Genomic DNA, 12,484 nt, shown 5'->3' on the forward strand with positions numbered 1-12,484 from the left:
TGGAACAATCTGATTTAGCAATTATCCATTCCCCATAGAGGCTTATAAACATAATGAAAAGGGGTGTTCAAAGTCTCTGATGAAGCATTTCAAAAGTTAAGAAATGGTAAAAGGGACAAAAAAAATCACATGTACACTCAAGACAGAAGTCACACCGCAAAGTACAACTTGAAACTTATTATGAAGCATGGTCAAAGCCCTGTGAGAGATATGACACCTGATTTTTTTGTTGTTGAAAAAATGTACTTATTTATTATCTTCAGTGGAAGAGACTATCAGTTCATGTTTTGTCAACACCTCTTCTAAGTGGAATTTTATCATTACCAGAAGAATGGGGAATTTTTATCCCACTGGACAGATTTAGCCTATGATGCCTATGGAGTTTTGCCTCCAGGTCTTGTCTATCTTTACTTTTCAAGAGAAAGAAGCAGCTATTTGAGAAGATGAGACTCTCCTTTCTGTTTCCATAACCAGATAAGCAGCCAACCTGATCAAATTAATGCTTATTAGGAGAAAGAAAGAGCACGGGTAGTAGTAGTACAATATGCTGCTTAAATGTACTGAACGTACAGTAGTCAGAATCTCACAGAAAGAAGATTCTTTCCATCAGTGTAGCTCCTTAGCATTTTCAATAGCACCACTAATGAAGAACATACTTAGGATCAAACGATTCCACTGTACAGCATCTTTTGTCTATGTAAACTGACAGAACTGCAGATTAATGTAAATTTTATATCGGACACTAGGTTGTCAAAGAAATAAAATCAAGTTTAGCATCAGTAAATTTCACAGGACTCTTTTTAATCATTCCTTTCCGTACACATACAAACTCATGTAAATGCCTACACCATGCTACTCTAATATTTCAGTTGGCATGTGCAAAGATCCTCTTTGCTGATATATAAAAGAAATTGGAACACTTTATACTAATGCTCAAATAAGAATTCCACATACTAGAATTTTACTTAATAAATTACAAACCCTGGAAAGTAGCTTTTAACATAAAAATATTTCTTTTAATTTATGTGCATAAAAAACAACTACATGCAAACACGTAACAATATCACTATTAATCAACTGCAGGAGGCCATCTGTATTTCTAGTGCTAGATCCTGCATTCCGTGAGAGTGTGGAATAACTATATATTCAGAAAAGAAGGGGGGGAAATAGCTGTACTATTTTAATGTCACTGCTGAGGGAAGATCAAGTTCTTTGTATATGCAAAAGGACTCAGAAGGAATAAGTGATACAATAGCGTGTGACCTTTCTAACAGACTTTTTCTCGTATATCAACCTGGGATAATGAGAATATTAAGATTGCAATGTATATCCTGAGAAGCAACAAACTGCAGCTATTACTGGTGAAGCAACTCACCCCCTCAGCTTTATGTTTCCATTCTCTTCCAAAGTTGTCTAAGCAATTTTTGCTTGTGGATACATTCTCCAGTAGTGCCATCCAAAAATCTGATTGAAAAGGCTCTAGCCCTCTCTAGCAGATATTAAGAAACTTCAGATTTTGATGCACCATAGCATACTCCCCATATCATTAAGGGAAGCAGTTCTATCATCAGGACTTTCCCACACACAACTCTATGCAATAAAGCTAATTATTAGTTTCAATTGGCAAGTCAATTCACCTTTTTCATAAAGATAAACAAAATACAACACATATTAGGGAAACATCCTCTTGAATTATGAAGAGACACAAAATTCTAAGACCTTGTTTAACAAGCAGATGTACATATGTGTTGACTATTCAGCTCTAGAATGTTTCAAAGGTGTTCTCTGTGTGAGGCACAGAGACCAAGATGAAGAACCACTGAATCATGGTCAACACACACGTATATCCCTTTGTTAAACAAGGCCTTGAAATTTTGTGTTGCTTAACTCAAGAAGATGTCTCCCTAGCATGTGTATTACATTTTGTCTTTCTGATGTTCATCTTTATGAAAAAGATGAATTGAATTGCCATAAAATTTGCATATATATTTAACAGGTCTACTCTAGTTGGAACTTACAACTGGACTGAAGCCTTGATACTTTGCACCAACCTTTTAAAAATACATAGCACTGGATTCAGACCAAACTTGTTCAATTAAGTCCCCCTGATGTCACAAGACTTAAATCACAACTTATTTGATCAGTCAGCATAAACCAGCAAACTTTTCAACACATACGTGAATGAAATGGTGCCCAAAGCTAGATTTTTATATGCAAATCACTTAATTTTATGGCAATTCAATTCACCCTTTTCACTAAGATAAATATATATAACATAACAAAGACAAAATTTAACACACATGCTAGGGAGACATCCTCTTGAATTAAGAAGTGACACCAGATTCAACTACATGAATGGTTTAAAACAAGGCTGTATGAAAACATGCTGATTTCAGAGGAGTTAGCCAAACTGTGTTTAGGACTGTAGCCTTTGTCTTTGAACAGTTACACTCTTGCTCTGGCAGTCAGCCATGCCTTTATGCTAGATATGGAAGAAGGCACTCCCCCTCTTCCCTGTTTCCTCTTTGGTCAGTACAAAAGGCAACAGACTGCCTAGGAAGAGACAGAACACTCTATGATGCTACATTAATAATAGAGATGGTTCAGGTGCATCCTACACATGCAGAACACAAACCAAGGCCCTGTACAGATGGGCCCTTTGCAACATCATGGCGATGTGCTAGGGTAGCCTCCGGGCAGCGCGTGCACAGGCCCTGCAACCCTAGCTTGTCACCATGACGCCATAGCTGTGCAGCACCGTCCAGACAGCACAAACAGCTATGACGTCACTGCTGCACGGTGTGCAGATGGAGCCGTGCGGGAGTAACATGCTCACGCACGCCACCAACTGTTTACAGCGGCGCAAAAAGGAGCAGCTTTTCAGCGCTCCTTTTTTTACACAACCGCACCACACAATTTGGTTGCTGTGGTGCAGCTATGCAAAAAAGAGAGGCGGCTCCTGGCTGCCTCTTTCAGGCAGTCTGTACCCCGCCCAAGATAGCCAGATGTGCTGTGACTGTGCAGGGGTGACACAGAGTAATTCCCCAGCCATCATCTCATTCCATGTCTCTGCTAATGCTCAATCTCTCTCTAGTGTATTCAGCACAAAACCCAAGATGAATAACAGAGGAGACGAAGATAAATCCAATCATCTGTTGCCACCAGTATGTTACTTTTTATACAATCCCAGGCTAGAAAGGCAGACTAGAAACTTTTGGGATTTGATTCACAAATATGTGTTCATAAGCTTAAACATATGTAGGACTCGAGTCATGTCATTTTATTAACCTGGAAAAATTACATGGTCTTCAAAAGGCTGCAGATATCAAGATTATTATGGGCTGCTTTAAATTTGTATAGCAATTGGAATGGTTTAGGTTATTTTTTTTTTCCAAAAAGGTAGCCTACCTGACCTCTGCAGGAACAAAAACTAAACACAACTAGCCCAAGAGAGCTTTCTGTTAGTCCTTCTAACAAAACAGCCCCTTTCTTTCTTTATTTGAAAAATGGCACATGGTGATATCATTAAGAAACTGCACTGTCACAAAACAGAACCCTTTACTTGCTTATCATGGTCAGAATGCAATGGCATACTTCTGCTGCTTGCACAAGTAATTTCCAAGAACATAACTAGGAGGTGATTCTACCTCCCTCATAAAGCCCCTTGCCCCATCAGCCCTAAAAACTTGTTTCAGGGGACTGAGAAACCCTTCAAAGAAAATTTTCAGAACCAGGGAGGGCTGTGAGCAGGAAGAGCTCAACACTGCCACAAGAATGTCATTGATGTTAGCTCCATGTCAGTGTTCAAACGTTTGGATATTTATCAGTTGAAGAATGGAGGCTACCAGGTTTACAGAAAAAGTTTGACTTATTTCTGTAAGCACAAAGAAATATGGAAATCTGGAAAGTTTCTGATACTTAAGAATACTATCATATTATATGGTTAATCTGTTAAATAGGAATTACACAGGAAATTATAGTTTTATTCTTGTTAATTGTCATGCCTCCAGAGCATCTTTGATGCTCCTGAGACATATATTTAGTTGAGATTATAATAGGTTTTCTATGTATTAGTTTAAGAGGGAAAATAGAGTTCTACAGCTTTAAGAAAGACCAGGATTGTGGGAAATCCCAGGGTCTTATGCTGTCTCCCTCTAGTTAGTTTCAGTGTGTAGTAAGATTTCAGCCAAGTCAGACCTGGAGAGAGTATTTTCCTTTGACAAAAAGATAAGTCCACAAAAGAAGAAAGATAGTCCTCAGAAGAAGAAAGATAGAATCCACCAAGAAGAGAGCAAGGTATTTAGGAAGGACTATTGAGAAGGAAGAAATCAGTTTCATGTTTATAACCAGTAAAGCTTTTGAAACTTAAGAAATTTGTGGACAAGTCTTTTGTTCTGGCTGTGATCCCGAGAGCCAGAGGCCTTACTACACCCAAAGTCCATAACATTGCTCTTGGGACAAAACATTAACCATTGGAGATTCTTCTGGATATTGGAAAAATATTATTAAGCTTTGATTTATGTTTTAAAATTAGTCATTAATCTATTCTCATTTACAGAAAAAGCTGATAGTTTATTGAGGAATGACTTTGCTGTGGGTACTAATGTTAATGGAATACAAATGGTAAATAGTGCCACAAACTGATTGTGAAGTGGCCCTAAACTGCAAATAGCAAAAAGTGTTCCATCAGGATGTCATGTCCTGCTGCCAGGCTCTTTTCTATGATGAAGTGAAACTAAACAGTAGTTGGTACAAAAAGCATCCTTTATCCCTAAGCCATGTCTTGGCAAATCAATTAGAAGACAGGAACTGCTCAAACCTCATCAAATATTTCAAGGTAGAAAGAATCCACTCCAGGGGGAACAGTGCACTGAATAACTTTGTTCCATCGAGGATTTTTGGCTCCATTGTGAGCTGTGGGAGTTTCATAGACAGCATAGCCAAGTCGTATTCTGCAGTATGGATCCATGCGTGTCATACCATAGTTCTTTGCTAATTTTGCCTGTGAAAACACAAACACATGGGGAAATTGATCAGTTTGATATCACTTTTCACGCAGGTTTCTAGACTGAAAAATGTACATTTGCCGTAAGCAACGTATTAATCATTGTATCAACCAATAAAAAGTACAGTTTTAGAAAAAAAGTTAACAAAAAGATGAAAGCAAGCCATGTTGCCAATTGATTTACAACATCTCATTTTAAATTAAGTCCACCTACTCACAGCACTCTAGGTCACATTCAAAATCTTCATGAAGGAATGCATTTACGCCCACTCAGCTGCATATGTTTTAATTCATAAAGCTCCCAGATAATTATAGCTTAGATTTACGTCTAGTGTGTAATGCTGTCAGTGACAAAACTGAGAGCAGAAGAGCTGAGCGTGAAAAGATTTTACAGAGAAAACGCAAGACAGGGCAAAGAAATCAGGACACGGAGAGATGAAAGCCATGCCTTGAAACATGAAAAGATTAACTGAAATTGCCCTCCCAGAAAAGGCAAAAAGTGGGCAGTGGGAGAGTATAATCGAATATTAAGGTTCTAATCATGATGTTTATATTGCCTGTTTCAACAAGATGATCTGAAACAAGAGATGCAAGACAATATCAAAACAAGCTTTTTCTATGCTAATATGTAAAGGGGTTAATCTATTCGCTCACCAATAAACAAGGCTGATAACAGAGAATGATTTCAATAATTTTGTGGTTAAAGTTTTCTTTGACTAAATTACGTCTCTAGATTGGGTGCTTACATGTACTGGGGAGCGGGGGCATGTAATCATGTAACAAAGATTCTAAAGGAGGAAGCAAAGGAAACTTACAAAATCCCAGCATACATAACATAACTGTGCTCACCCTAAAAGCTGGATAGATGAGAGAATAGAGAGGGGAGGTTGAGTGCTTCCAGGAGAATTGTGTTCTTAACTTTTACCAGGAGATGGTTCCTTTTTCAAGAAGTTAAAGTGCAGTACTTATATTGACTCAAGGAAAAGTCAACTCACATTTTGTGGGTCATTTTTTTAACTAAAATTTTCGAGACTTATACATGGGTATATACAAAATCCAGTAACAGCCAAAATCCACCAAACAGTGATATGTTTCTTGGATCAATCAAAATGCACCAGAGACAGTTGCAAGCTTTCAAAGCTACACTTGCTTCTTCACTAGGCAAGGTGTCAAAACCCATGCAGGTGAAAAAAAATGGAAGAAATGAGTCATGGGGCTGCATTCTGTTGTGGTTCTTAGTTCAGATGATACAGAGGGGTATTTTTTGCAGTTTGCCCCTTTTCCTTCTCGCTATGAGGTACCTGGGAGATTCCCGAAGTCCAGGAAATTTAACTTCCATTTGCAACACAAAAAGGTACTTTCTTTGCAATCCAGTATGTCTCCATCCTTTATGAAGCTGCAGGCCTTTTGTTAGGCAGAGAACTGAGAACAACAAAATACAGGTGTATGACTAACATCTTCATTTTTTCCTCCTTCTCCTCCTCCTGTATGGTTTGTTACACCTTGCCTGATGAAGAAGCCAGTGAAGCTTTGAAAGCTTGCAACATGTATATTGTACATTTTGGTTGGGCAAATAAAGGTAACCACTGTTTGAGGAATTTTGGATGTTAATGGAATTTGCTATTTGGCCAACATGGCCAACCCTGGATATGAGTATATACAGTAACTTTGAATCTTTATTCATAGAAATATTATTATTATTATTATTATTATTATTATTATTATTCTCTTAATTCTTATTATTATTTATTATTATTTATTATTAGATATTTTTCAGCATTGAAATTTACACAGCACTGTATACAATCTTTTTATTAGACATTCCCTGCCCTCAGGGTTACAATCTAAAAAGACAGACACAAAAGGAGAAGGAATCGTGGTGGGAAGGGGATCAGGTCCTGGAGGTCATCTCTCCCTAAGAGGCCTGGACCAAGGCAGGTGGACTGGAGGGAGGGCTCTGTTTCTTCAGGGTAAGCCTATTCATGCATCTTTTAAAGTTTAGGACTACGATAGCTAGGTTGGAGAAAGATGTAAAGTCCACACCTTGACTACCGATTGATTCTTAGAAATGGGTCCCCCAGTGGCCCAAGACATGCTCTGCTTCTCTTTGCACTGGAGTCAGTTCTTTCTTATCCTCTACTTCACTTGCCTGTTCAGAGTGCCAATTTGGGGGTGGGGTGGGGGGTGTGTTACCATAGGGACAAGCTGGCTGCTAGTATCTGTGAGTTTTGAAAATAGGTATTTGAAGCATCTTGATTACAAATTCAGTAGCCTGTCACAGATTTTAAAGCATTGCACAGCACTATCTCAATAATTCCACAGAACTTATATATATACAGTGCGCCTGCGTCATACGCGGCGCGCTTTAAGTGGTCTTGAGCGTATGCGCTCAAGCTGCGGGGGGGCAGGTGGCACATCCCATTCAAAGAATGGGCACGACCCATGGCGCTCCACGGCGCCCGAGCCCCATTGTTTCCAATGGGGCTTGAGCATAGGCGGATTCGCTTATGCAGCGGGGTCCGGAATGGATCCCCCTCATAAGACAGGCGGATTGTCATACATACTGCTATCCATACACATACATACTGGATCCATTAAAAAGTTTCCAGTTATGCATTTATTTACACACATGTTAATTTGTTTTTTTGTAATCCAGTAGCAACTGACTTCAGGGGTGATTAGATATACAGGCATACCTCAGTTCAAAACTTCTGAGAAAGAAGCTCCTTTCAAAATCTTTTGACAGGTGCAACATCACACCATCCTTTCTCTGTTTTATCTACCTGAATGTTTTTCCCCAGCATTGGCATCGGGAGAATGGTGAAGGAGGGTGGAGAAAGACAGACAGTACTGGGTTGCAGCAACTGTTCTGCAATAACAATGCCATAAAGGTTGGCCTGGAAAAGACTGAAATCTACTGTAGGTGATTCTACTGCCAGTTGTTTGGGCTTATGTCCAACAGGCAAAGTAAACAGTCACCTCCAGAATCACTTACTGAGCATGTGGGAAGAGCAAAACAAAAAGAAAGGGGAAAGCAGATTAGCCTGTCTCACCAACTATCCTGCAATGTTGAAAAAGGATAGACTATACATTCCGTCACCTTAATGGAAATCATTGTGGAGAAAAGTTGGATTGCTTCAAACAGTGCAGCCAATCACGAGCCAGCTGCCCTCAGCCAATGAGATGCTGGCAGGGAGAGATTGACAGTTCCGTGTGTGGCAGTTAAGAACTTCAGATAGGGTTCTGTTGAGTCCAGTGAGTGGACACAGTTTTAATGAGTTCCAGAGGGAACTGGGTTCAAGTCCAGGTGTGAGGGGCTTACAACCTGACAGATACTCCGAGTGAGGGAGATCTCTTAAAGAAATGAGAGGGCGGGTCCAACACCATCGGGACTGCCCTGAAGGGACAAGCCCTCCCTCCACGGCCAACTGTCATCGTCCAGCCTGGGGGGTGGTAGAGGGAGGGTCCAACACCATCGGGACTGCCCTGAGGGACAGAGCCCTCCCTCACGGCCAACTGTCATCGTCCAGCCTGGAGGGAGTGAGAGGGAGGGTCCAACACCATCGGGACTGCCCTGAGGGACAGAGCCCTCCTCCACGGCCAACTGTCATCGTCCAGCCTGGAGGGAGTGAGAGGGGGGTCCAACACCATCGGGACTGCCCTGAGAGGACAGAGCCTCCCTCCACGGCCAACTGTCATCGTCCCCTGGAGGGAGTGAGAGGGAGGGTCAACACCATCGGGACTGCCCTGAAGGGACAGAGCCCTCCCTCCACGGCCAACTGTCATCGTCCAGCCTGGAGGAGTGAGAGGGAGGGTCCAAACACCATCGGGACTGCCTTGAAGGGACAGAGCCCTCCCTCTACGGACAACTGTCATCGTCCCAGCCTGGAGGGGTGAGAGGGAGGGTCCCAACACCATCGGGACTGCCTGGAAGGGACAGAGCCCCCCTCCCACGGCCAACTGTCATCGTCCAGCCTGGAGGGAGTGAGAGGGAGGGTCCACACCATCGGACTGCCCTGAAGGACAGAGCCCTCCCTCCACGGCCAACTGTCATAGTCCAGCCTGGAGGGAGTGAGAGGGAGGGTCCAACACCATCGGGACTGCCCTGAAGGGACAGAGCCCTCCTCCCACGGCCAACTGTCATCGTCCAGCCTGAGGGTGAGGAGGGGAGGGTCCAACACCATCGGGACTGCCTGAAGGACAGAGCCCTCCTCCACGGCCAACTGTCATCGTCCAGCCTGGAGGGAGTGAGAGGGAGGGTCCAACACCATTGGACTGCCTGAAGGGACAGAGCCCTCCCTCCACGGCCAACTGTCATCGTCCAGCCTGGAGGGAGTGAGAGGGAGGGTCCAACACCATCAGACTACACCTGAAGGGACAGAGCCCTCCTCCACGGCCCAACTGTCATCGTCCAGCCTGGAGGGAGTGAGAGGGAGGGTCCAACACCATCGGGGACTGCCCTGAAGGGACAGAGCCCTCCCTCCACGGCCAACTGTCATCGTCCAGCCTGGAGGGAGTGAGAGGGAGGGTCCAACACCATCGGGACTGCCTTAATGGGACAGAGGCCCTCCCTCCACGGCCAACTGTTCATCGTCCAGCCTGGAAGGAGTGAAGGGAGGGTCCACACACCATCGGGACTGCCCTGAAGGGGACAGAGCCCTCCGTCCACAGCCAACTGTCATCGTCCAGCCTGGAGGGAGTGAGGAGGAGGGTCCAACACCATCGGGACTGCCCTGAAGGGGACAGAGCCCTCCCTCCATGCCAACTGTCATCGTCCAGCCTGGAGGTAGTGAGGAGGAGGGTCCAACACCATCGGGACTGCCCTGAAGGGACAGAGCCCTCCCTCCACGGCCAACTGTCATCGTCCAGCCTGGAGGGGAGTGAGAGGGAGGGTCCAACACCATCGGGACTGCCCTGAAGGGACAGAAGCCCCTCCATGGCCAACTGTCATCGTCCAGCCTGGGGGAGTGAGAGGGAGGGTCCAACACCATCGGACTGCCCTGAAGGACAGAGCCCCCTCCCACGGCCAACTGTCATCGTCCAGCCTGGGGGGAGTGAGAGGGAGGGTCCAACACCATCGGACTGCCTTGAAGGGACAGAGCCCTCCCTCCACGGCCAACTGTCATCGTCCGCCTGGAGGGAGTGAGAGGGAGGGTCCAACACCATCGGGACTGCCCTGAAGGGACAGAGCCCTCCTCCACGGCCAACTGTCATCGTCCAGACCTGGAGGGAGTGAGGGTGTGGGTAAGGGGCTATTTTTGTATTGCAATTTTTTTGTACACCGCTATGATCATTGCGGAATAGCGGTCTATAAATAAAACTTAGTATGATTATTATTATTAAATAACCTGCGGGTTATTATTTTGCCTGAGTGGCAGGATAGAGCTTAGAGAAAACTAAACAAGAGAAAGGGCAGGGTGAATGTCCTTGAAAACAGTAAACTTTGACAATGTAAAGAGTTGACTGGTTGAGTTGCAGTTCTGTTATATCCTGAGGGATTTCTGTATCCTGGGTGACTGAGTTAATAATAAGAATACAAAGATACATCTGGAACCAGTGCCCAAGAAAGACTAAATTAACAACTTCATATCATTGATACTTTATACAATTCTATTTTTAACCAAACTTTATTATTGTTTAAAAAACCACTTGGCCTGCAGTTTTTAACAACTCAGAAACATGCTACTAAACACTAAAAGGAGTCTAGAGTGGGTTGTCACATAAATTTGGTGGCAGTGGTGGGAGAAGAACTCCCAATGCCTGCCATCATAGGAAAGGACTGTGGGTGAGCATCACAATCATAAGAAAAGTGGAGACTACTGAAGGAAAAGAATTATCCTGGAATGCATGTTGAAGGAAACTTTTAAGTAGTCTCTAGAAGATTCAACAGTTTTTTGCTTACATCCAGCGGGCTTACCTGACCTGGTTGTTTCATTTCACATGAGAATATGTCAGTCCTTAATAAAATTCTGTTGAAATATGCTGACAGACCATATCCAACCTTTTTGGGGCCAGGCACTGGAACATGTGGTGGTTTCCCCAACTCCAGGGTTTCTGGATGAAATGGATTATCTAGATCCATTTCAATATGGTTTTGAGACCTGGCTATGGAACAGAGACCAGCCTTGGTGGATTACCTACACAAGGACAACGGGACAGGGGGAGTGCATCCCTGTTGGTTATCCTGGATCTCTCAGTGGCTTTCGATACCATCAAACATGGTATCCTTCTGGGCCACCTCTCTAGGATGGAACTTGGAGGTACTGTTTTAAAGTGGATCTGTTCTTTTGGAGGGGCGAACTCAGGGGTGGTGCTGGGGACTCCTGCTCAACTCCCTGGCCATTGGCCTGTGGAGTCCTTCAGGCTTCTGTTGTTGTCCCCTATGCTATTTAGCTATACATGAAACTGCTAGAGAGGTCATTTGGGGTGCGGAGTCATAATATGCAGATGACACCCAACTCTATTACTCCTTTCCCACCTCAATCCAAGGAGGCTGTCCTGTCCTAACCAGTGTCTTCATCAGTAATGCACTGGATGATAACTCTATAATGAAGTTACAGAATTCTGAGTTTGATACTGCGAACTGTTTGCTTTACCCGTAAACATCAAAACACAGTGCTTATTAAGAAACCTATGGCATTCTTTTAAAGATACTGTCAGTATCTGCTAACAATTTTATAACATCACATCATCTTCAACACAAAAATTTAGACATGCAAAAAATGGCTAATTCAAATCTGTACTTTTACAAAATTACCTGCACTACAGTGATACTCAGGTCTCCAACAGTACCCATTGCGCCGCCATATTGTAATTGTTGAGGCTCTTGAGCATCCATTGGATCTGTTGTTGTGTTTGTGTTGGGTGATGCGAAGAAACTCTGAGGAAGTTCACCAATATATACCTATAGAGGAAAACACATAAGCCAATATGATATTGCTTCTGCTTCCACCTGCGTTCTTTTTACAAATCTATGGCTTGTACAGACAGCCCAAATAAAAGCTGCTTCGAGTCACAGTGGAGGTAGTGTGTTTCAATGTGCTGTGTCCTAAGAGTCCAGAGCCACACAAAGCCACGCTCCAGTCCTTAGGCGTGGAGCATGGCTTTGGTGGACTTCTGGACTCTTCATGCATCATTGAAACACCATACCTCCACTGTGACTCGAAGCAGCTTTATTTGGGCTGTCTGTACCATTGAACCCAAATGCTATTGAACTTAACTATAATGAAAGGTGTACTATAATTATACTTGGCTTCTGGGTGCTACCACATACTAGATCTACTAAGACCTCCCTCATTCATAATTTGTTCACAAAAAAGCAAACCTAGCATGTATGAAGATGAGTGGCCAAATGGGAGTTTGGTGTGGGGAATTGCTGTCAGTTGTTTCCATTTAAACTGTTGGTATTACAGCAGAACAGGCTTGATGTTGGGGCCTAAGTAAAAACATGACAAATGCCACTAATACTAATGACTGCTC

General features: G+C 43.3%; 1 protein-coding gene across 2 annotated transcripts in view; it reads right to left on the minus strand.

The window, feature by feature from the left end:
* The window catches only part of LOC121937562 (toll interacting protein), a 33,270-nt gene extending 21,427 nt beyond the window's left edge, over nucleotides 1-11,843 (minus strand). For both annotated transcript variants that reach the window (XM_042480878.1, XM_042480869.1), the window contains exons 1-2: nucleotides 11,763-11,843; nucleotides 4,820-5,002 (exon numbers count right to left, since the gene is read on the minus strand). In XM_042480878.1, the coding sequence (XP_042336812.1) occupies nucleotides 4,820-5,002; nucleotides 11,763-11,843 (264 nt within the window). The remainder of the gene's footprint in view (nucleotides 1-4,819; nucleotides 5,003-11,762) is intronic.
* Between the last annotated feature and the right edge of the window lie 641 nt (nucleotides 11,844-12,484).

Source organism: Sceloporus undulatus, chromosome 1 (assembly GCF_019175285.1).
Source record: "Sceloporus undulatus isolate JIND9_A2432 ecotype Alabama chromosome 1, SceUnd_v1.1, whole genome shotgun sequence".
Lineage (NCBI taxonomy): Eukaryota > Metazoa > Chordata > Lepidosauria > Squamata > Phrynosomatidae > Sceloporus > Sceloporus undulatus.